This window comes from Bufo gargarizans, chromosome 2 (assembly GCF_014858855.1).
Source record: "Bufo gargarizans isolate SCDJY-AF-19 chromosome 2, ASM1485885v1, whole genome shotgun sequence".
Classification (NCBI taxonomy): Eukaryota; Metazoa; Chordata; class Amphibia; order Anura; family Bufonidae; genus Bufo; species Bufo gargarizans.
In genome coordinates, this window is record NC_058081.1 from 58714010 (window position 1) to 58734275 (window position 20266).

The window sequence follows — 20266 nt, forward strand, 5'->3', positions numbered from 1 at the left end:
AGCGAGGAGAGGAAGAAGGAGGGGGGCCGCTGTGCAGGGGCGAGGAGAGGAAGGGGGGGCGCTGTGCAGAGGAGAGGAAGGGGGGCCGCTGTGCAGAGGAGAGGAAGTGGGAGGGGGGCCGCTGTGCAGGAGCGAGGAGAGGAAGAAGGAGGGGGGCCGCTGTGCAGGGGCGAGGAAAGGAAGGGGGCAGCTGTGCAGGGGCGAGGAGAGGAAGGGGGGCCGCTGTGCAGAGGAGAGGAAGGGGGAGGGGGCCGCTGTGCAGGGGCGAGGAGAGGAAGAAGGAGGGGGGCCGCTGTGCAGGGGCGAGGAAAGGAAGTGGGAGGAAACCACATGGCACAGGAGGTGTATATGTGCAGTATAGGGCTTGTCACACAGCGGCCTCTGAGCGATGTATACCGCTGTGACAGTATACGGCAGGATGCCTCTAGCGTGGTTACTACAATGCTCTATTCAGCACAATGAAGCCTATGCGTGTGTCTGATGATACTTTGGAGAGAGTTCAGAGAAGAGCTACTAAACTGGTCCATGGATTGCAGGATAAAACTTACCAGGAAAGATTAAGGAGCTTAACATGTATAGCTTGGAAGAAAGACGAGACAGAGGGAATATGATAGACACTGCTAAATACATAAAGGGAATCAACAAGGTAAAAGAGGAGAGAATATTTAATAGAATAAAAACTGCTACAAGAGGACATAGTTTTAAATTAGAGGGGCAAAGGTTTAAAAGTAATATCAGGAAGTATTACTTCACTGAGAGAGTAGTGGATGCATGGAATAGCCTTCCTGCAGAAGTAGTAGCTGCAAATACAGTGGAGGAGTTTAAGCATGCATGGGATAGGCATAAGGCCATCCTTCATATAAGATAGGGCCAGGGGCTATCCATAGTATTCAGTATATTGGGCAGACTAGATGGGCCAAATGGTTCTCATCTGCCGACACATTCTATGTTTCTATGCCAGGAACTTCCCTGAGGGCTGAAATATGACGTGAAGAGAGCACAATGAATGGAGGGGAACACCACACTGCACGGTACAGAAAGGTAAGTACGCAGCACATACCTCAGCTGGTCATATATTAATGCCACTCTCTTCTCGAAGTCCTGAATGGCCTGTAGAAGCAGTCGCACCATCTCCTGGCTGTCGCCTCCTGTCCTCTGATCTGCAACATTACAGAAAAATCCATTGTTAGACGGCGGAGCTTCAGTACAGAGAACGGCACGTGGAGCGCTCTAGTTACCTCTCGGCCTCTCCCGCAGCCTCCGGTACAGATCCTTAGCCTGCTCCTCTCTGTTCAATAAAAGACAAAAAAGGTCCCATATAATGCAGACACCAGACACTGACCATCAGCACTCCAGCCGTAGGGCCGGCTACACGTCACGGGGGTCACTTACATATCATCAAGAGTCCCCCGACTTCTCCTGCCCAGGGGGTTCCTCTGTAAATCCACACTGTCTGTCTGCAGGGCCATCATCTTCTCCACCAAGTGCTGCACCTCCTGCTCCTGTACAGCACACAGAGGATGAGCGCATGCAGACATTATGGAAATACTACGATTACTGTCTCTCGTTGGTTGGGTCACACACAGCACTGCACAGTAACAAAGGGATGGAAAGACTATGCTGCACATAGGAATACAGCACTGCACAGTAATAAAGGTACAGGAGAACCACTCTGCACAGTAATAAAAGTATGGGAATACCACACAGTGTAGTAATAAAGGTAGAGGAGTACCACTTTGTACAGTATTAAAGGTATGGGAGTACAACACAGTGTAATAATAACAGTAGGGGAGAACCACTCTGTACAGTATTAAAGGTATGGGAGTACCACACAGTATAGTAATAAAGGTAGGGGAGAACCACACAGTGTAGTAATAAAGGTAGGGGAGAACCACACAGTGTAGTAATAAAGGTATGGGAGTACCACACTGTATAGTAATAAAGGTATGGGAGTACCACACTGTATAGTAATAAAGGTATGGGAGTACCACACTGTATAGTAATAAAGGTATGGGAGTACCACACTGTATAGTAATAAAGGTATGGGAGTACCACACTGTAGAGTAATAAAGGTATGGGAGTACCACACTGTATAGTAATAAAGGTAGGGGAGAACTCCTCTGTACAGTAATAAAGGTATGAGAGTACCACACAGTATAGTAATAAAGATAGAGGAGTACCACACAGTACAGTAATAAAGGTAGAGGAGTACCACACAGTACAGTAATAAAGGTAGAGGAGTACCACACAGTACAGTAATAAAGGTAGAGGAGTACCACACAGTACAGTAATAAAGGTAGAGGAGTACCACACAGTACAGTAATAAAGGTAGTAGACGCCAATCCAAACCACACATTTTCTCGAATAAAGGAAGATTTCTCTCACCCTTCCGCACTCTTTCACTGCCTGCTCCATCTCTCTCCATGTTGACAGCAGCTTTTCAGAGGCTAATAAATGAAAAATGATAAATGAGTTTGTATTTCTGTTAATCATTTGCAATTTTCACTTTGACCACTAGATGTCAGGATATGCTGCAGTTTTCACTTTGGCCACTAGATGTCAGCACAACTGATTACACTTCAGACAAGCAGAAAACCTCTCACTCAGCAGCTCATGTCACAGCTTCCCCATAACTGCGGTGGGGTTTGTGGCCATCTCCAGTGTAAGCATGTGTTGGCAGTAAAACATACCTTCCAAGGCACATGTGCAGTAAAAGCTCCCGCCACACACAGGCCTCCATTCACCTGACAGAGGATAAATGATTGCGCTTATGGCCTTGATTAAGGTGGGATGCATCAGTATGCATTATTACTGTATAGAAAAGAGCACTCTGAATGGAAAGCTCTCATGTGATGCGAGTCCTAGGCCAGCCATAGTCATTAGATACGTGTTGGCCTGTCCTGCCAATATCTGGCCAGCCGGCAGACAATCTTCTGCACTATTATATTATATTTCCCTGTGCTAGGTAGAAGGATATGTAATTGCTATATTCCGTATTGAACTGGTGGACATTTTTCTCAAAGTTCATTGAAATATTCAGTTGTCACCTGCAGTACCACTTTTCACCACTGTAGGTCCCAGATGCCCTTCATAGACACTAAATGCAACACCGCCCCCAGCCCTAATACAACTGACCAAAAAAGTTATAAATAACGCGCCCAGATAGAAAATGTCAAATTTCTGCAAAACTCGGCATGCAGATATGTGATACAGGTGTGGTCAGATTAGATACCACGTCATGCCACAAGGCGTAAAAGTGCTTCCTCCGCCTCCCTATAAAAAGACTCTCAGAGGCTACTTTTGGGTAGTGTACCTCTTGGCGAGAGATCACTGACTGCTAGTCATGCCTCTACAATGCACTCAAAGACATTTAGCCCAGGTCACAGAGTGGGGCGCATCATTGGACTGAGGGAAGCAGAATGTTAGTTTCGACGAATTACCCGCCTTCTAGGCCGTTCTGATCTAACTGTTGAGAGGTATTAGTAGCAGTGGTTATGTGAGGGCACGCAGACATGGCGAACGGGCTCTGGACGGCCCAAACAGAGCACCAGTAGATAGGATCTTTTAATCCGCCAACCAGCACAAGCAGATTTTGTTGTCCAACATCCCGGCACAGGTGGCACCTACAGTAGACATACACACAGGGAATGTTGTATCATGTCACCCACTGACTGTCATGGATGAGAAACCTGGACTGCTATGGACTGGAACTGTATTGTCTTTAGTGATGAATCCAGGTTGTGTTTGGGATCTATGACGGTCAGGTTTGAATATAGAGACCTCATGGTGAGCGCTTCAGTCCTGCCATTGCTGTGGGTGACACTGCCCCAGGCAGTATCGCCTCTTGTATCCAGGCGAGAGGCCGTATCGCCTCTTGTATCCAGGCGAGAGGCCGTATCGCCTCTTGTATCCAGGCGAGAGGCCGTATCGCCTCTTGTATCCAGGCGAGAGGCCGTATCGCCTCTTGTATCCAGGCGAGAGGCCGTATCGCCTCTTGTATCCAGGCGAGAGGCCGTATCGCCTCTTGTATCCAGGCGAGAGGCCGTATCGCCTCTTGTATCCAGGCGAGAGGCCGTATCGCCTCTTGTATCCAGGCGAGAGGCCGTATCTCCTCTTGTATCCAGGCGAGAGGCCGTATCTCCTCTTGTATCCAGGCGAGAGGCCGTATCTCCTCTTGTATCCAGGCGAGAGGCCGTATCTCCTCTTGTATCCAGGCGAGAGGCCGTATCTCCTCTTGTATCCAGGCGAGAGGCCGTATCGCCTCTTGTATCCAGGCGAGAGGCCGTATCGCCTCTTGTATCCAGGCGAGAGGCCGTATCTCCTCTTGTATCCAGGCGAGAGGCCGTATCTCCTCTTGTATCCAGGCGAGAGGCCGTATCGCCTCTTGTATCCAGGCGAGAGGCCGTATCTCCTCTTGTATCCAGGCGAGAGGCCGTATCTCCTCTTGTATCCAGGCGAGAGGCCGTATCTCCTCTTGTATCCAGGCGAGAGGCCGTATCTCCTCTTGTATCCAGGCGAGAGGCCGTATCTCCTCTTGTATCCAGGCGAGAGGCCGTATCTCCTCTTGTATCCAGGCGAGAGGCCGTATCTCCTCTTGTATCCAGGCGAGAGGCCGTATCTCCTCTTGTATCCAGGCGAGAGGCCGTATCTCCTCTTGTATCCAGGCGAGAGGCCGTATCTCATCTTGTATCCAGGCTAGAGGCAGCTAATAGGGTCCTAGAGCCTCCATCGGTTGTATAGTTTTCCCAATAAACGTCTCCTCTAATCTTGTAATTACATTTATCACCATTACATTCACACATAGAAAGCCCTCGGTGCAGGATGTTTTTGTCAATGAGCGTATGTCTGATAGTCAAACATTTAGGTGCCCAATGAAATTATACGACTCCTACAGGGATCAGTCCCTTCGAGGAGAGAACTTACTGATTCCAAACTCCATCTGCTCGCTGTATTTTTCCAGGTCGATCTGGATGCTACTTCGGAAGAAATCCAGCTTGGCCTTTAGCTGCTCACACTCAGAGGTCATCAGGTTCTTCTTTTTGGACAGTTCAGTGTTGTACCGCAACAGGTTCACCCTAAAATACAGGAAGACAAATCATAGGCTTTATACGAGATCCAGGAGGTCTGCAGTCCTATGTCTGACTGCCGGGCATCACTCACATAGTAGCACGCTGTCCCATCTGCAGCCGGGCACAGTCTTCCCTCAACGTGCGTATTGTCTGCCATATCTGTCCCCACACCCTACGGAGATGAGGATACGGCAATGGATGCTTGGGGTCCTGCACTGGAAAGAGAGAAGAAGACGCAGTTAACCACTTATGTGGCAAATAAAAGACCTGCCGGGAATTCTACCTAAACTGTAATGTCTGGCCTTCCCCAGGAATATCTGCTGACCACTGGGCCACCTACAGCCGGAATCACAATCGGCTGATCCCCAGGGTATCTCTCTTTTAGGGGAAAGCGTCTGTCTGTCTGTCTAGGACAATCCCTTCCAATGATCTAATAAATAAAACACAGCAATCATGCACTGCCCCTAGTGGCCAAAGTATTGTGCAGCAGTCCCAACCCACAAAAGAAGTCGCCACCTTTACTTAGCAAACAATAAGCTAGAATATCATGGATTCCACCTGTAAACAGTGGACGCCGGCAGCCACCACACCCATGGCAATCAGGATGGCAGCAGCTATCATCTGCGCTTATACTGCAACTATTCAGTACATGTGCAAACACAGGAGATCCTGCTCTACGTATCTGCGCATGCGCTGCATTTTTTGAGCGCAAATGCAGAAGGGAATGCATCCAGGGCAAGAGTCAGATGGGTAAATCATGTGACTGTTACCATCTTGACTGCTATGGACGTGGCGGCCTGCCAGGGTCCACTGTTTACAGAACAAAATCCATCGGCAGCGGGGGGACGCTCTGGTAAGAAATGAGAGGGGTCTTGGGGTTTCCTGTGCTAGGGGCCACAAGTTTATGGCCTTTTAGAGGTTATTTTAGAAAGTGGCCAACCCTTTTAATACCCTTTTTTGCTTGCACTGCTGCAATTGAGGATTACATAGCCTATTGAAAATAGAAACAGGGCATGGCTGGGCGCCAGCTGCAGAAGCTACTGCTATGTTGTGTGCGGCCTAAGACCTGATACATACAGCAGAACCAAAAACAGGAGGCTGTCTGTGCCGCCATACCTCTGGTTGTATGCGTGACCGCCATATCAAATTGGACACAAGGCCCCATGCGTTCCTATGGGTGCCCAACTGGCTTTCCACAACACCGTACCATAATGACTATTTATGTTGGTGCCATTACTTCCAATGAAGGATATGACTGCAAAAGAATACTTACACACATATTCAACACCTTCAGGGTGGGGACGAACGGAAATCTGGGGTTCATATACCGTTTTCCGATTATCAAAGAGAAACAGAAGGTCACTTTCTACTTGGCGGTTATCGTTTATCTGAGATAAAAAAAAAAAAAAAAAAAAAAAAAAAAAAGGGAAATTATAACTGGCCATAATAAAACACAAGTTTGCTCTTCATACACAGTACAATCTGAAGCATCGCCATGGTAACAGACAACAAATAAACCCTGTGTAGTCTGATCCTGTATTCACGCTTGTCACGAACCAGCGGGTGTGAACCCACTGTGCCACGTGTCCTACCGATGTCTAAGTGAACCCCTGGATGTTCACAGTACCCCTGATGGAGGGGATAGACTTTCCAGAGGAAAACACCAGGTCGCTACCTCTTGAGGAGGATAGGCACACGAGGCAGCTGGTCCAGCCGGACCAGGAGGTACCTGAGAAAGATACCAGAGGTGCAGGACCAAAGGATGAGCCAGAGGAGTAGTCAGACAGGCAAAAGGTCAGGGCAGGTAGCACAGGTGCAGGTCAGGCAATCCAGGTCGGCAACAGGAGAGTCGAGGCAAACAGGTAGGGATATAACAGGTAGAAGAGTCCAAGAATACAGATATGAGTCAGGAACACAAGAACACAAGCTGAAAACAGGAACCTTAGCAGGGCACAAGGACCTTGACACTGAGGCATATGCAAAGGGGGCTGAGCCACTTATATATGCGCAGGAGGGCTAGGATAGGTCAGCGAGGTCACATGACCTAACTCATAAAGCCCAGAAAGTGACGCGCGCCTGCCCTTAGATAACTCATGTTTTCATTAAAAAAAAAAACTTTTAGCATATGTTACTGCTGCAGCAGCATTATGCATAAAGCAATCTTTAGTTTCCTCACATACCACAGTTTTCCTTGAGATTTCCCCTTAGATGGCTCCTTTGCCAGTTCTCTGAGGCCAAAACTGCCTTCCCTTAACTTCCCATACACACTTGCTGTAGCCAGCAGCTTCCTGCTAGCCAATCAGATTGGATTACTGAAAGACACGCCTCCTCACTCTGAAGCCTAATGCAGGCATGCAGTGTGAAGGACCGCCCCTCTGTCTTCTGTTTACATTAAGTTGGGAGACAGATGAGCCCTAGCAACTGTCTTTTAAGGGAGCAGTGGAAAGGGACAGGGGACATTAATGAAAGCTGTTGTTATAAGGTAATGACAGATCTTTTGACAATCATTGACAGACTAACTCAGGTATACATGCCTAGCTCTAATAAACTAGCAAATAAATAAAAAAATATGACAGTTACCCTTTAAAGAAGTGCTGCAGGAAACAAGCAGCAAGCATGCTATCGCCAGGGCTGCGAGCAAACTGTGGAGCGGATCCCAGAACAACAGCACCCACACAGACAGAACCCAGGACTGCAGCGTCAAATGGGAAGCACCGGCCGCAGATCACCGCTGAACGCAGCGGCAAGCAGGGGAACAGCAGCGCACAGCAGCCGCTGTTACAACGCTCCTTTGGATCTGTCCCCTACATTTTCCAAACATACATTTGGTAGAGGAGCGAGCGAGTAGAGGACAAAAGGGGCAGGATGTGACTGCAGAATCTGACTACACTGGATTTATTTGTTGTCTGTTACCATGGAAATACATAGATTTTTTTTTTTAACTAAGGCGCTTCTTTTTTTATTTTAAATGGGTGAGAATTTTGTACATAGCCGTAAAGGGTACTGTATTTGTTAAAGTGAATTAGCCAAGATTTGAACATAGCCCCCTAAGACAAAATTTTTTAAAAAATACACTAGATTATTATTATACGCACTTATATAGCACTACTATATTCTGCAGCGCTTTACACACATTAGCATCCGGCTGTCCTCAAAGGGACTCACAATCTAAGTTCCCTATCAGGATGTCTTTGGATCTCAGTGAACTGTCCACAGCAACAGTATACAATAGCCTTGGATGAGATATCACTGTATCCTGGTCACATATATGGAGCAGATTAGCAGAGTGCGCTGTCTCACCATGTTGTCCGACACGTATTGTATGAGAGGCTGGAGGGGATTTAAGGACAGGCCTGAAGCTTGTAGTAACTCCTGTTCCTCCTCCGGTATCCCGGTATCCTGCTGCAGGCGACTCTTCAGAGACTGCAGGTTCTCCCCTTCTGTCACAGGGTACGTGTGCACATGGCCGGACACCATATTCAGCACGGACAACAGCTGCCAAGAAATAGACGGAAAATGACAGAACTGGAAACAGGACCCGTGGGGCCCATATGATGGTCTAGACCAGGGATGCCCAATCTGCAGCCCTCTAGCTGTTGCAAAACTACAACTCCCAGCATGCTTGGACAGCCTACAGCAGGCATTCTCAAACTGCGGCCCTCCAGCTGTTGCAAAACTACAACTCCCAGCATGCCTGAACAGCCTACAGGTATCAGCCTACAGCAGGGCATTGTGGGAGTTGTAGTTTTACAACAGCTGGAGGGCTGCAGTTTGAGGATGCCTGGCCTACAGCCATTAGAGCATGCTGGGAGTTGTAGTTTTGCAACATCTGGAGGGCCGCAGGTTGAGCATCCCTGGTCTAGACCATAAAAAGCATGGTGGAAAAACTCTTTAAAAAGGGACCACACAATGCATGGCATCTGATGCAGATAAAGAGCTCTCTCGCTGTGGCTATGTTCACTTACCTTGAGGCTAAGAATGGAGTCCAGTGCCTGAAAGCAGCCAATTTCTGGATTTTGGGGATCTGTACCCCTTTGTCGCGGGTGCCACATCAGCATGCACCGTAGCCAGCGCTCTAATTTACTAGACAAGATCCTAACGTAAAGAAACCAATGCTACTGTTAAAAGCCCGAAGAGATATTATCTACAGTACGAAATAGCAATCTTTTATATATGAAATCGACATGGTGGAGCACAGGAGGATCCTCTAGTCCAGGGATGCTCAATCTGCGGCCCTGCAGATGTTGCAAAACTACAACTCCCAGCATGCCCTAATAGCTGTAGGCTATGCAGGCATGCTGGGAGTTGTCGTTTTGCAACAGCTGGAGGGCCGCAGGTTGGACATGCCTGCTCTAGTCAATGTCACAGGCTACCACTTGGTATTTTAGTACCTGCTTTAGGAATGTTCCCAGAAATAAATGCCAAGTGACCCTTGCATGAGGTCTAGATATAGAGTCCATCCTACTTATTATATGCAGAATATTATAGCAAATTATACTTACTCATCATGCAATTCTTCTCTGGGGCTTTCTTCACACAGGAAGAAAGCGTTTACACACCGTTTTTGGGAGAAGGATTTGAGACAGATTTCCCTTCAGGTTTTTCAGCCAAAACCAGAAGTGGATCCAGCAGGAAGGAGAAGTCGAAATCCTTGCTTTGTAAAGTGCCTTGAAAAAAGTATTCATACCCCTTGAACTATTCCACATTTTTTCACCTTACACCTATAAACCTAAATGTATTTTATTGGGATTTTATGTGATAGACCAACACAGAGTAGCAAGCATGTGTGAAGTGAGAAGAAAATGATACATGGTTTTCACAATTTTTAATAAATAAAAATCTGAAAAGCAGGGCATGCATTTGTATTCAGCCCCCTGCATTCTGATACCCCTAAATTAAATCCAGAAGTCGCTTAATTAGTAAATAGAGTCCACCTGTGTGTAGTTTATTCTCAGTATAACTACCGGCTGTACTGTGAGGTTCATTAGTGATCAAACAGCATCATGAAAACCAAGGAACACACCAGACAGGTCAGGGATAAAATTGTGGAGAAGTGTAAAGCAGGGTTAGGTTATAAAAAAAATATATATCCCAATCTCTGAACATCTCACGGAGCACTGTTCAATTCATCATCCGAAAATGGAAGGAGTATGGCACAACTGCAATCCTACCAAGACACAGCCATTCACCTAAACTGACAGCCCAGACAAGGAGAGCAGTAATTAGAGAAGCAGCCAAGAGGTCCATGGTCACTGGAGTAGCTGCAGAGATCCACAGCTCAGGTGGGAGAATCTGTCCACAGGACTACTATTAGTCGTGTAGTCCACGAATCTGGCCTTTATGGAAGATTAGCAAGAAGAAAGCTATTTCTGATAGCAAGCCATAAGAAGTCCTATTTGTAGTTTGCCTCAGGCCATGTAGTGGACACAGCAAACATGTAGAAGAAGGTGCTCTGTCAGGTGAGACCAAAGTTGAACTTTTTGACCTAAATGCAAAATGCTATGTGTGGCAGAAAACTAACACTGCACATCACCCGAACACACCATCTCCACTGTGAAACATGATGGTGACAACATCATGCTGCGGGGATGCTTTTCTTCAGCAGGGACAGGGAAGCTGGTCAGAGTTGATGGGAAGATGGAGATAAATACAGGACAATCATGGAGGAAAACCTGGTAGAGGCTGAAAAAAGACTTGATACTGGGGCGGAGGTTCACCTTCCAGCAGGACAACGACCCTAAACATACAGCCGGAGCTACAATGTAATGGTTTAGGTCAAAGCATATTCATGTGTTAGAATGGCCCAGTCACAGTCCAGACCTAAATCCCATTGAGAATCTTTGGCAAGACTTGAAAATTGCTGTTCACAGACGCTCTCCATCCAATCTGACTGAGCGCGAGCTATTTTGCAAATAAGAATGGGCAAAAATTTTAGCCTCTAGATTTGCAAAGCTGGTGAAGACGTCCCCCAAAAGACGAGCAGCTGTAATTGCAGTGAAAGGTGGTCCTGCATAGTACTGACTCAGGGGGCTGAATACAAATGCACGCCACACTTTCCAGATTTTTATTGAAATTTTGAGAACCGTGTATCATTTTCTTCTCACATCACACATACCGGTACTTTGTGTTGGTCTGTCACATAAAATCCCAATAAAATACATTTTTCTTTGTGGTAGTAATGTGAAAAAATGTGGAAAAGGGGTATGAATACTTTTTCAAAGCACTGTATTTCCAATTACTTTTGAGTCCATTTCTGGTTGTGACTGAAAAACCTACAGGAAAATCTGACTCAAATCCCCCTTTAAAAACTTGTGTGAACCTACTCTTAAAGTGAGTCTCCATTTTTAACCACTTAAGGACCAGACCAATAATTATCACTGCCGATAATCAGTACGATTATGATGATAATAAAAACTAGGTAAATTTAGTAAGTTTTACTGCATTTAAAAAATATGAAAACCTTTGACAATATAAAAAATTTATTTGCATCACCATAACTTTTTTTCTATTTTCATCTGCAGTATTCACCAAAAATCTTCAACAGTTTGTTGCCTACAGCCTTCAGTTTCACTGCATCTGCAGACTGCCCTTTCTCCTCGATGAAATCCGTCATAGAGCTGCTGGGACATCTGTAGCCCTTATCTCTAGTTCTCGAACTCATTGAATAAGTATTTTTCTATTCCTGTACAACCCTTTTGAACGTACCCGAGTGTAAGTGCCATACAAGTACTTCCAGTTTGGCAAGAAATGGAATAATATCAATGCCTACTGGTAATCAGTGGCCAGATGGTTTCGACAATCAGGACCGTTACTATAAATGTGAACATAGTGGGGCTTGCAAAGGACTCGGGACATGAAAAATATCCCCCACCATGGATAACGAAATCTGCTTCTGGCAAATACTATATTTGTTTGTATCTCCTACTGTACGTGAAGCCCGAAGTCTTGACCACGAGGGGCGATGAGGAAGGACGTTCTTACCCACTGAGGTGATTAGGCATTGGCAAAACACTGGCGAACCTCACGGCTCCCGAGAGGTCTTCATACACCACGATGTGCTCGTTGCTCTTCTCACGGACCTTATTGTGCCTGCAGCCCAAAACCACACGTGTCATTGGTGAGAGGTCACAGCTTATCAGGTTAGAAGAGAACAGCACATAGTAAAGGGATAGGACGGTGCCTCACCACTGCACAGGCTGCCAGTTAGGAAGAAAAGGCCGAAATCCTGTTATACACTCGAAGGCCAACGTGCCAAAACTCCAGTAGTCTACAGTCACTGTGTACTTCTGCTGCTCCAGTAATTCCGGGGCCTGAGACACACAAGAGGATATTAGGCAAGATAGGGAGACATTAAACAGAAAACCTAAAATATATGGAGGCACTAGAGCAGGGATGGGGAACCTCTGGCCCGCAGGTCGCGTTTCATGTGGCCCCCGCCCCCTGCCAGAACATATCGTGAAAATGCTAATGACCGCTTCCATTATGGAAGCCCCACAGGAAGATGAGAACAGCGTTGCACTGGCTGTACTCACCTTCCCTGATCTTCTTCCGGCCCCACGCTGTGTCCTCACACGTACAGTGTCAGGATGTAGTGCAAGTAGACGTGCACTATGACCTGACGCTGTGCGCTGTCAGGTCACAGTACAGCGCGGCAGGAAGACGACCAGGGAGGGTGAGTGAATCTGCCAAGTAGCAGCGCCGTCCGGAGCTGGAGAGGTAAGTTCATTTTTATTTATTTATTTTAAATGTCTGATCTGAGGTCTGATTAGGGCTGATCTGAGGCTGGGGGGGGGGGGGGGGGCTGATCTGAGGCTGGGGGGGGTCTGACGGGGGCTGACGAGATGCGATCTGAGGCTGGGGGGGTCTGACGGGGGCTGACGAGATGCGATCTGAGGCTGGGGGGGTCTGACGGGGTCTGACGGGATGCGATCTGAGGCTGGGGGGGTCTGACGGGGTCTGACGGGATGCGATCTGAGGCTGGGGGGGTCTGACGGGATGCGATCTGAGGCTGGGGGGGTCTGACGGGATGCGATCTGAGGCTGGGGGGGTCTGACGGGATGCGATCTGAGGCTGGGGGGGTCTGACGGGATGCGATCTGAGGCTGGGGGGGTCTGACGGGATGCGATCTGAGGCTGGGGGGGTCTGACGGGATGCGATCTGAGGCTGGGGGGGTCTGACGGGATGCGATCTGAGGCTGGGGGGGTCTGACGGGATGCGATCTGAGGCTGGGGGGGTCTGACGGGATGCGATCTGAGGCTGGGGGGGTCTGACGGGATGCGATCTGAGGCTGGGGGGGTCTGACGGGATGCGATCTGAGGCTGGGGGGGTCTGACGGGATGCGATCTGAGGCTGGGGGGGTCTGACGGGATGCGATCTGAGGCTGGGGGGGTCTGACGGGATGCGATCTGAGGCTGGGGGGGTCTGACGGGATGCGATCTGAGGCTGGGGGGGTCTGACGGGATGCGATCTGAGGCTGGGGGGGTCTGACGGGATGCGATCTGAGGCTGGGAGGTCTGATGGGGGCTGATCTGAGGCTGATGTAGGCTGGGGGGGTCTGATAGGAGGCTGATTTGAGGCTGAGAAAGGGACAAAGGCAGGGACAGTTGCGAAGAAAGAGGCAGGGACAGCGGCAGGGAGAGTGGAAGCTGGGTGAACCCCTCTCCGGACCCTGCTGGGTTTAGCTTTGCTGCCATTAATGCCAAATAAAGAACTAAATAAATAACATTCTGAACTTCTATATTAGACTGCTATATGTGGTCAAAATGGCGCCTGAACTATTTGTAATATATAAGTGCAGGCGCCATTTTGTGCTGCAAAAATACAGCGCTCTAGATTTTTTTCATTGAAGCACAATTTCTGTAACTTACCCCTAAGTCACTGATCTGTTTGTCACAATATAGCCGTCAAATTTTTAAGTTGAGAATTTTGTATGGCGATGATACAAATATCCAAATGGCCCTCAGCAGCAAAAATGTTCCCCACCCCTGCGCTAGAGGATAGTCAAATCAACCATAGAGGCAACAAAGCCATGGGGTGCATCAAAATCAGCTTTGTTACACATTTTCTTCTATATCCCCAACAAAGCGAGAGCGCGAGCGAGAGAGAGAGAGAGAGAGAGTAAAATAATTGAATTATCACCTCCTGCAGCCACCACTAGAGGGAAAGCATTTGTTACTGAGTGCAAACTGTAATCAGTGAGCTCCTAAGCTCCCTCTAGTGGTAGCTGCAGGCAGCTAGAATTCTATCATTCAGGATAGGTCATCAATATCAGATCGGAGGTGGTCCGACACCCCCGCTGATCAGCTGTATGAGGAGACGGCGCGCGCAGTGTGCACGTGCTGTCTCTCTACCTGTCCGCTGCTGCGGTCTATGGTCCTTGCCATAGACAGCAGCGGCGAACAGGAAGAGAGACCCCCTGCCAATCTGATATTGATGACCTATACTGGGGATAGGTCATCAACAGTAAAAACCTGGACAACCCCTTTAAATCAGCACACCCATGGTGTTCAAGGGTCAACATCCAGTTTAATGGAACGCTCTGGGCAGACACGACATACCTTGTTATGTCTAGTGCAGGGGCGAGGAGGCGATGCATGACATGCCGATTCGGTCTTTGGCATTCTTTGAATCTCTATGTCATGCATTTCCCCCTCCAGGCATTATATAGTCTGGAGTGATCCTTTAATTACATGAATTTATGCAATATTTCAATCCTGTCGACTATGTAACTATCTCTGAACCATGAAGAAGCGACTACTCACCAGGTACTGCAAGGTGCCAACAAAGGAGGTGCAGAGACTGCCCTGATCCAGCTCCTTGGCATATCCCAGATCAATGATCTTATGGATGAACTGACCAAAAAAAGAAATACTTATGCAGTTAATATGGCCCCCACAGCCACAAAAGTTCCCAAATATTGCAGCTACAAGCTGGTACAGAGGAATTCATACTGATCTTCCTGGTTCATTCATATTACAGTGAAAGGTGATAGTTTTGAAGGGAAGCAGTGATAAAGAGTAACTTTAAGGGGTACTCCTCTTCTAAACTGTAGGCATATAGTTAGGATATGCCCTCACCTGGTGATCGGTGGGGTCTGCTCTCTGGGACCCTGGCCAATCCTGCCGCTGCTCTCACACTACATCCCGTACTAAGTTTTACTTAGCAGTGGTGCTCCTAGCAGTGGTGCGCCTAGCAGTGGTGCGCCTAGCAGTGGTGCGCCTAGCAGTGGTGCTCCTAGCAGTGGTGCACCTGGCAGTGGTGCTCCTAGCAGTGGTGCACCTGGCAGTGGTGCTCCTAGCAGTGGTGCTCCTAGCAGTGGTGCTCCTGGCAGTGGTGCTCCTGGCAGTGGTGCTCCTGGCAGTGGTGCTCCTGGCAGTGGTGCTCCTGGCAGTGGTGCTCCTGGCAGTGGTGCTCCTGGCAGTGGTGCTCCTAGCAGTGGTGCACCTGGCAGTGGTGCTCCTAGCAGTGGTGCTCCTAGCAGTGGTGCTCCTAGGGTCGCAGCACCAAAAGAGCACCGCGTCCCCTTCATTCCAAGAAATGGTTATACAATTGGATAGCAAAGGACAAAGCAGCAGCTTATCTCCCTTAAGATCAAAAGGATTGAGCATGCTGAAATCCAACATGCCTGACCCTTCTTTCCCCTGACATGCGCTACTGGGAAGAGACTCGGGACCCCCCCCCCTTACTATACACATCAGCCACCTTTATTTTCTATCCTATTTCCTCACAGACATGTCTTTTAATTATCTCGGACCACCCCTTAATATGCGATGAGCCCGTGGTGGTACCGCTGCTGGGCTCCGACCCCTCGTTGTTGTCGGGGCAGGCAGGTCCTGCTCTCAGCTTACCCTGTGCTCCTCCTGCTGTAAGACGATGTTCTCCGGTTTTAAGTCCCGGTGGATGATCCGATTTTCATGGAGATAACGAAGAGCGGAAGCTGAAGGCAAGATGGAATAAGGTGTCAGGGGTGCGGGGGTTAATTCAGCTGAGTGACGCACGCGCAGACATCCAGCACAGGTAAGGAGCACTCACAGATGTCAGACAGCAGGCTCAGGATGGGCCCTTCCTTCAGTCCACAGCAATTTTCATAGTGATTTAAGTGCTGCACGGAGAAGACGGCAAACAGTTACACGAGGAATATACAGCATCTGCCAAAGGTATGCGGACCCCCGCCCCCCCCCCCATATGAGCATGCTGGGCATCCCGTCCCAAAACCATGGGTGCTAAAGGGGTTGTCCACACCGATTAAAAGGGGTTTTCTAAAATTCAGTTTTTTTTTTTTTTTTACTAAAGACGAATCCTCAGGATAAGGTCATGAGTATCTGATAGGTGGGGGTCCGATACCCATGACCCCCACCGGTCAGCTGTTTGAGAAGGTTCCAGCGCCGCAGCCTTCTTTCTGCTTTTCCTAGGCCAGACTTTCATTGATCACGTGACCTAGGAGCATCTCAGCCCCATAGAAGTGAATGGGGCTGAGTGCAATACCAAGCACAGCCACTAGACAATGTACGGCGCTGTGCTTGGTATTCACAGGAGCACCGATGCCTTCTCAGAACAGCAGATCGGCGGGTGTCCCGGGTGTAGGACCCCAACCGGTCAGATACTGATGGCCTATACCTCAAGGACCTACAATCCACCCCTTACTTTTTTTCCTTCAATAAGGCTGGGTTGACATCACCGCTTAGCTTTCCGTTATGCTCAGCATCAGTTTGCATCTGTTATGATGAGTTTGCGTCACTTCCATCGGCGATCAGGCTACTTTCACACCAGCGTTTTTGCTTGATCCGTCATGGATCAGCAAAAACGCTTCCGTTACTGATAATACAACCGTCTGCATCCGTTATGAACGGATCCGGTTGTATTATCTCTAAAATAGCCAAGACGGATCCGTCATGAACTCCATTGAAAGTTAATGGTGGACGGATCCGTTTTCTATTGTGTCTGAGAAAACGGATCCAACCCGATTGACTTACATTGTGTGTCAGGACGGATCATGTCTTTCTCCGCACCACATGTTTGCAGCGTTATTCTGTCCGCGATGGGAGCGCAACCAAACGGAACGGAAGGCATTCTGGTGACTCCGTTTCGTTCAGTTCAGTTTTGTCCCTATTGACAATGAATGGGGACAAAACGGAAGCGTTTTCCTCCGCTGTTGGGATCCTATGACGGATCAAAATAGCGGAAAGGGAAAGCGCTAGTGTGAAGGTAGCCTTACAAGTGTCTGTGTTGTCCATGGGAAGAGACTTATCTCCCAGGGCAGAAGAAATGTCTTATCTCGCCAGAGAACAAAAGGATCGGGTTGGGCGGTGAATTTCAGTCCGCCCGATCCTTCTCTCTCCTGAAGTCATCTGTCCGAGGAGAGTCATGAGCTTCCTATACACATTAGATTATCAGCTAGTCCCAAAGTAAACAGTGGGCTCTGCCAATAATAATGAGTTGGGGTGGCGGCCTCCCATTGATCAGATATTGATGACCTACCCTCTGGACAACCCCTTTAAGTACGAGGTGCCTTGTCAGCCATAGGACTACACAGGACAGTCAGCCTCATGCAGGTCATGGTCTGCACTTAGACAACTATGTGAAGGTTTCCTTTTTTAAAATGCAATAAAATCAGATTTCACATAAAAAAAAATTTTTAAAAAAAATCCCACCCACAAGAGGGCGTATGTTAGAGCAAGAGTCATTATGGGAAAGTTTCACAACGCTCATGGAGAAGCCTGACCCATAGCAACAAAGTACTTCTGAGTACACTCCATCATGGGTGAGAACCTCAAAAGCCATGGACGTGCGTGTTATATACTAGGATCTGGTCCTGGTGTGTATCACGTACCTTCCGTAGGTCACCTCCCAGGCAGAACTCCATAGCCAGCAGAGGAAGATCATTAGGTGCCAGCTTCTGCAGCCCCTCTGGCACCTCCCGGGCTGACACCACGTTCTTGTGATTTAATCTGTGACACAAATATCAAGGTGGTGTAAACACGCGGACACAAAACGCCTCTCGGATTTAGGCGCAAGTTCTTACTTCTTCATGATCTGAATTTCCAGGCACCATCTCTCTCGATTCTTGGGGCTCAGCTCCTGCCGACATTGCTTAATGGCCACTTCCTCCCCTGTGTCCTACGGAGACATAAGAGACAGAGATCATCCCGCCCTGGCCTGCGACGGTCGACAGGTCTCAGTAATACGGTACACCGTACACAGGGAGGCAGCTCCTTACACTATTGAGCCAGCGAATGACGTATCCGAAGCCTCCGGTGCCCAGCCGCTCCTTCATCTCCCAGGGTCCACAGCTCTGCGTGTGCGTCGGCGGAGGCCAGCTGGTCCGGCACGCGGGGACATCCTATGGGCATAAAGAATAATTGGTATTCGAGGGGTGGCACATAATGTATTGGCACACAACTAAGGGACAACCAATGTACAGAAAGAGACATCCCATACTGTAGGACCAGCCTATTTTACCCTCCAGGAAGCACCATTTTTGTTTTCCATATTTTTATACCCGCCTTCTAAGAATTTTTATTTTTATTTTTTCCTTTACCACATTTGTTTTGTGCATTTCAGGTTTTGCAGTGCGTGACGCAGTTACTTCAATGGGTCAGTGCGATTAGTATATACCATTTGGAATTTTGGACCCTTAAGTCAGGACAGGTGAAGCCCCTATGGCAGCGATTAAAGCCTCCAGTCTTCTTGGAGATGAGGCCACAAGGTTTGCACACCTGGATTTGAGGATTTTCTGCCATTCTTTTCTGCAGATCCTCTCAAGCTCTGTTAGGTTGGATGGGGACTGTCGGTGGACATCCTTTTTCAGGTCTCTTCGGAGATGTTCGATTGGGTTCAAGTCAGGGCTCTGGCTGGGTCACTCAAAGACAATCACAGAGATGTCCCTAAGTCACTCCTGTGTTGCCCTGGCTGTGTGCTCAGGGTCATTGTCTTGTTTGTCTGAGGTCCAGAGCACTTTGGATCAGGTTTTCTTTGCAAATATCAAATAATTTGCTCCATTTTGCTTTTCCTCAACCCTGACCAGTCTCCTTGACCCAGCCGGTGAAAAAGACCTCCACAGCATGATGCTGCCACCACTGTAGGGATGGTATTAGGCAGGTGATGAGCAGTGCCTGGTTTCCTCCAAATATAGTGCTTAGTATTGAGATCAAAAAGTTCAATCTTGGTTTCATCAGACCTGAGGATCTTGTTTCAAAGTCTAAGAGGTGCCTTGTTTGCAAACTCCAAGAGGCTTTCATGTGTCTTTACTGAGAAGGGGCTTCTATCTTTTCACTCTGCCAGAAAGCCCAGATAGCAAGAATGCTGCAGTGATGGTTAACCTTCTGGAAGTGACCATTGGGTTCTTGGTCACCTCTCTTACCAAGGCCCTTCTCTCTCCATTACTTTGGTGGGACGGCCAAGCTCTAGAAGGAGTCTTGGTTGTTCCAGACTTCTTCCATTTAAGAACTATGGAGACCACTGTGCTCTTGGGAACTTTCAGTGCAGCAGAAATATTTGTTGTACCTTCTCCAGATCTGCACCTCCACACAATCCTGTCTCTGAGCTCTACAGGCAGTTCTTTCCTCCTCATGGCTTGGTTTTCGCTCTGATATACTGTACATTGTCAGCTGTGAGACCTCACAGACAGGGCAGTGTCTTCCCAAATTATCTCCAATGAACTGCATTTACCAGAGGTGACTCCAATCAAGGTGTAGAAACATCTCAAAGATGATCGAGAGAAATGGGAGGCCCCGGAGCTAAATGTCAAGTGCCACAGCAAAGGGTCTGGATACTTATGTACAGGTGAGATTTTAGTTTTGCTTGTTTAATAAATTAGCAAAAACATCTAAAGTTCTGTTCTCACTTTCTAAGGCCTCATGCACACGACCGTTGTTGTGTCCCGTGTCCGTTGTTCCGTTTTCCGTGATTTTCTGCGGACCCATTGACTTTTAATGGGTCCGTGGAAAACTCGGCTAATGCACCGTTTGTCATCCGCGTCCATGATCCGTGTTTCCAGTCCGTGAAAAAAATATGACCTGTCCTATTCAAGTCAATGGGTCCGTGAAAAAACGCGGAGGCACACAAGATTGTCATCCGCGTCCGTGTCTGTTTTTTTCCTATCATTTGCATGGCAAACTTGACTGAGATTTTTTTTACTTTCCTTCATTTCTGGTGATCCTCCAAAAATAAAGGAAGACACACGGAAACAAAAACGGACA

At 48.1% G+C, this 20266-nt stretch overlaps 1 protein-coding gene across 1 annotated transcript in view; it reads right to left on the reverse strand.

Annotated features, from left to right (window-relative positions):
• IKBKB (inhibitor of nuclear factor kappa B kinase subunit beta) overlaps window positions 1-20266 on the reverse strand; it is a 31128-nt gene that overhangs the window by 7094 nt on the left and 3768 nt on the right. The window contains exons 2-18 of the mRNA XM_044278990.1: window positions 18286-18408; window positions 18091-18185; window positions 17899-18016; window positions 16101-16170; window positions 15917-16005; window positions 14831-14920; window positions 12255-12379; window positions 12051-12158; window positions 9035-9164; window positions 8370-8564; window positions 6343-6457; window positions 5161-5284; window positions 4924-5075; window positions 2386-2447; window positions 1393-1502; window positions 1239-1288; window positions 1061-1160 (exon numbers count right to left, since the gene is read on the reverse strand). Of these exons, the coding sequence (XP_044134925.1) occupies window positions 1061-1160; window positions 1239-1288; window positions 1393-1502; window positions 2386-2447; window positions 4924-5075; window positions 5161-5284; window positions 6343-6457; window positions 8370-8564; window positions 9035-9164; window positions 12051-12158; window positions 12255-12379; window positions 14831-14920; window positions 15917-16005; window positions 16101-16170; window positions 17899-18016; window positions 18091-18185; window positions 18286-18408 (1856 nt within the window). The remainder of the gene's footprint in view (window positions 1-1060; window positions 1161-1238; window positions 1289-1392; window positions 1503-2385; window positions 2448-4923; window positions 5076-5160; window positions 5285-6342; window positions 6458-8369; window positions 8565-9034; window positions 9165-12050; window positions 12159-12254; window positions 12380-14830; window positions 14921-15916; window positions 16006-16100; window positions 16171-17898; window positions 18017-18090; window positions 18186-18285; window positions 18409-20266) is intronic.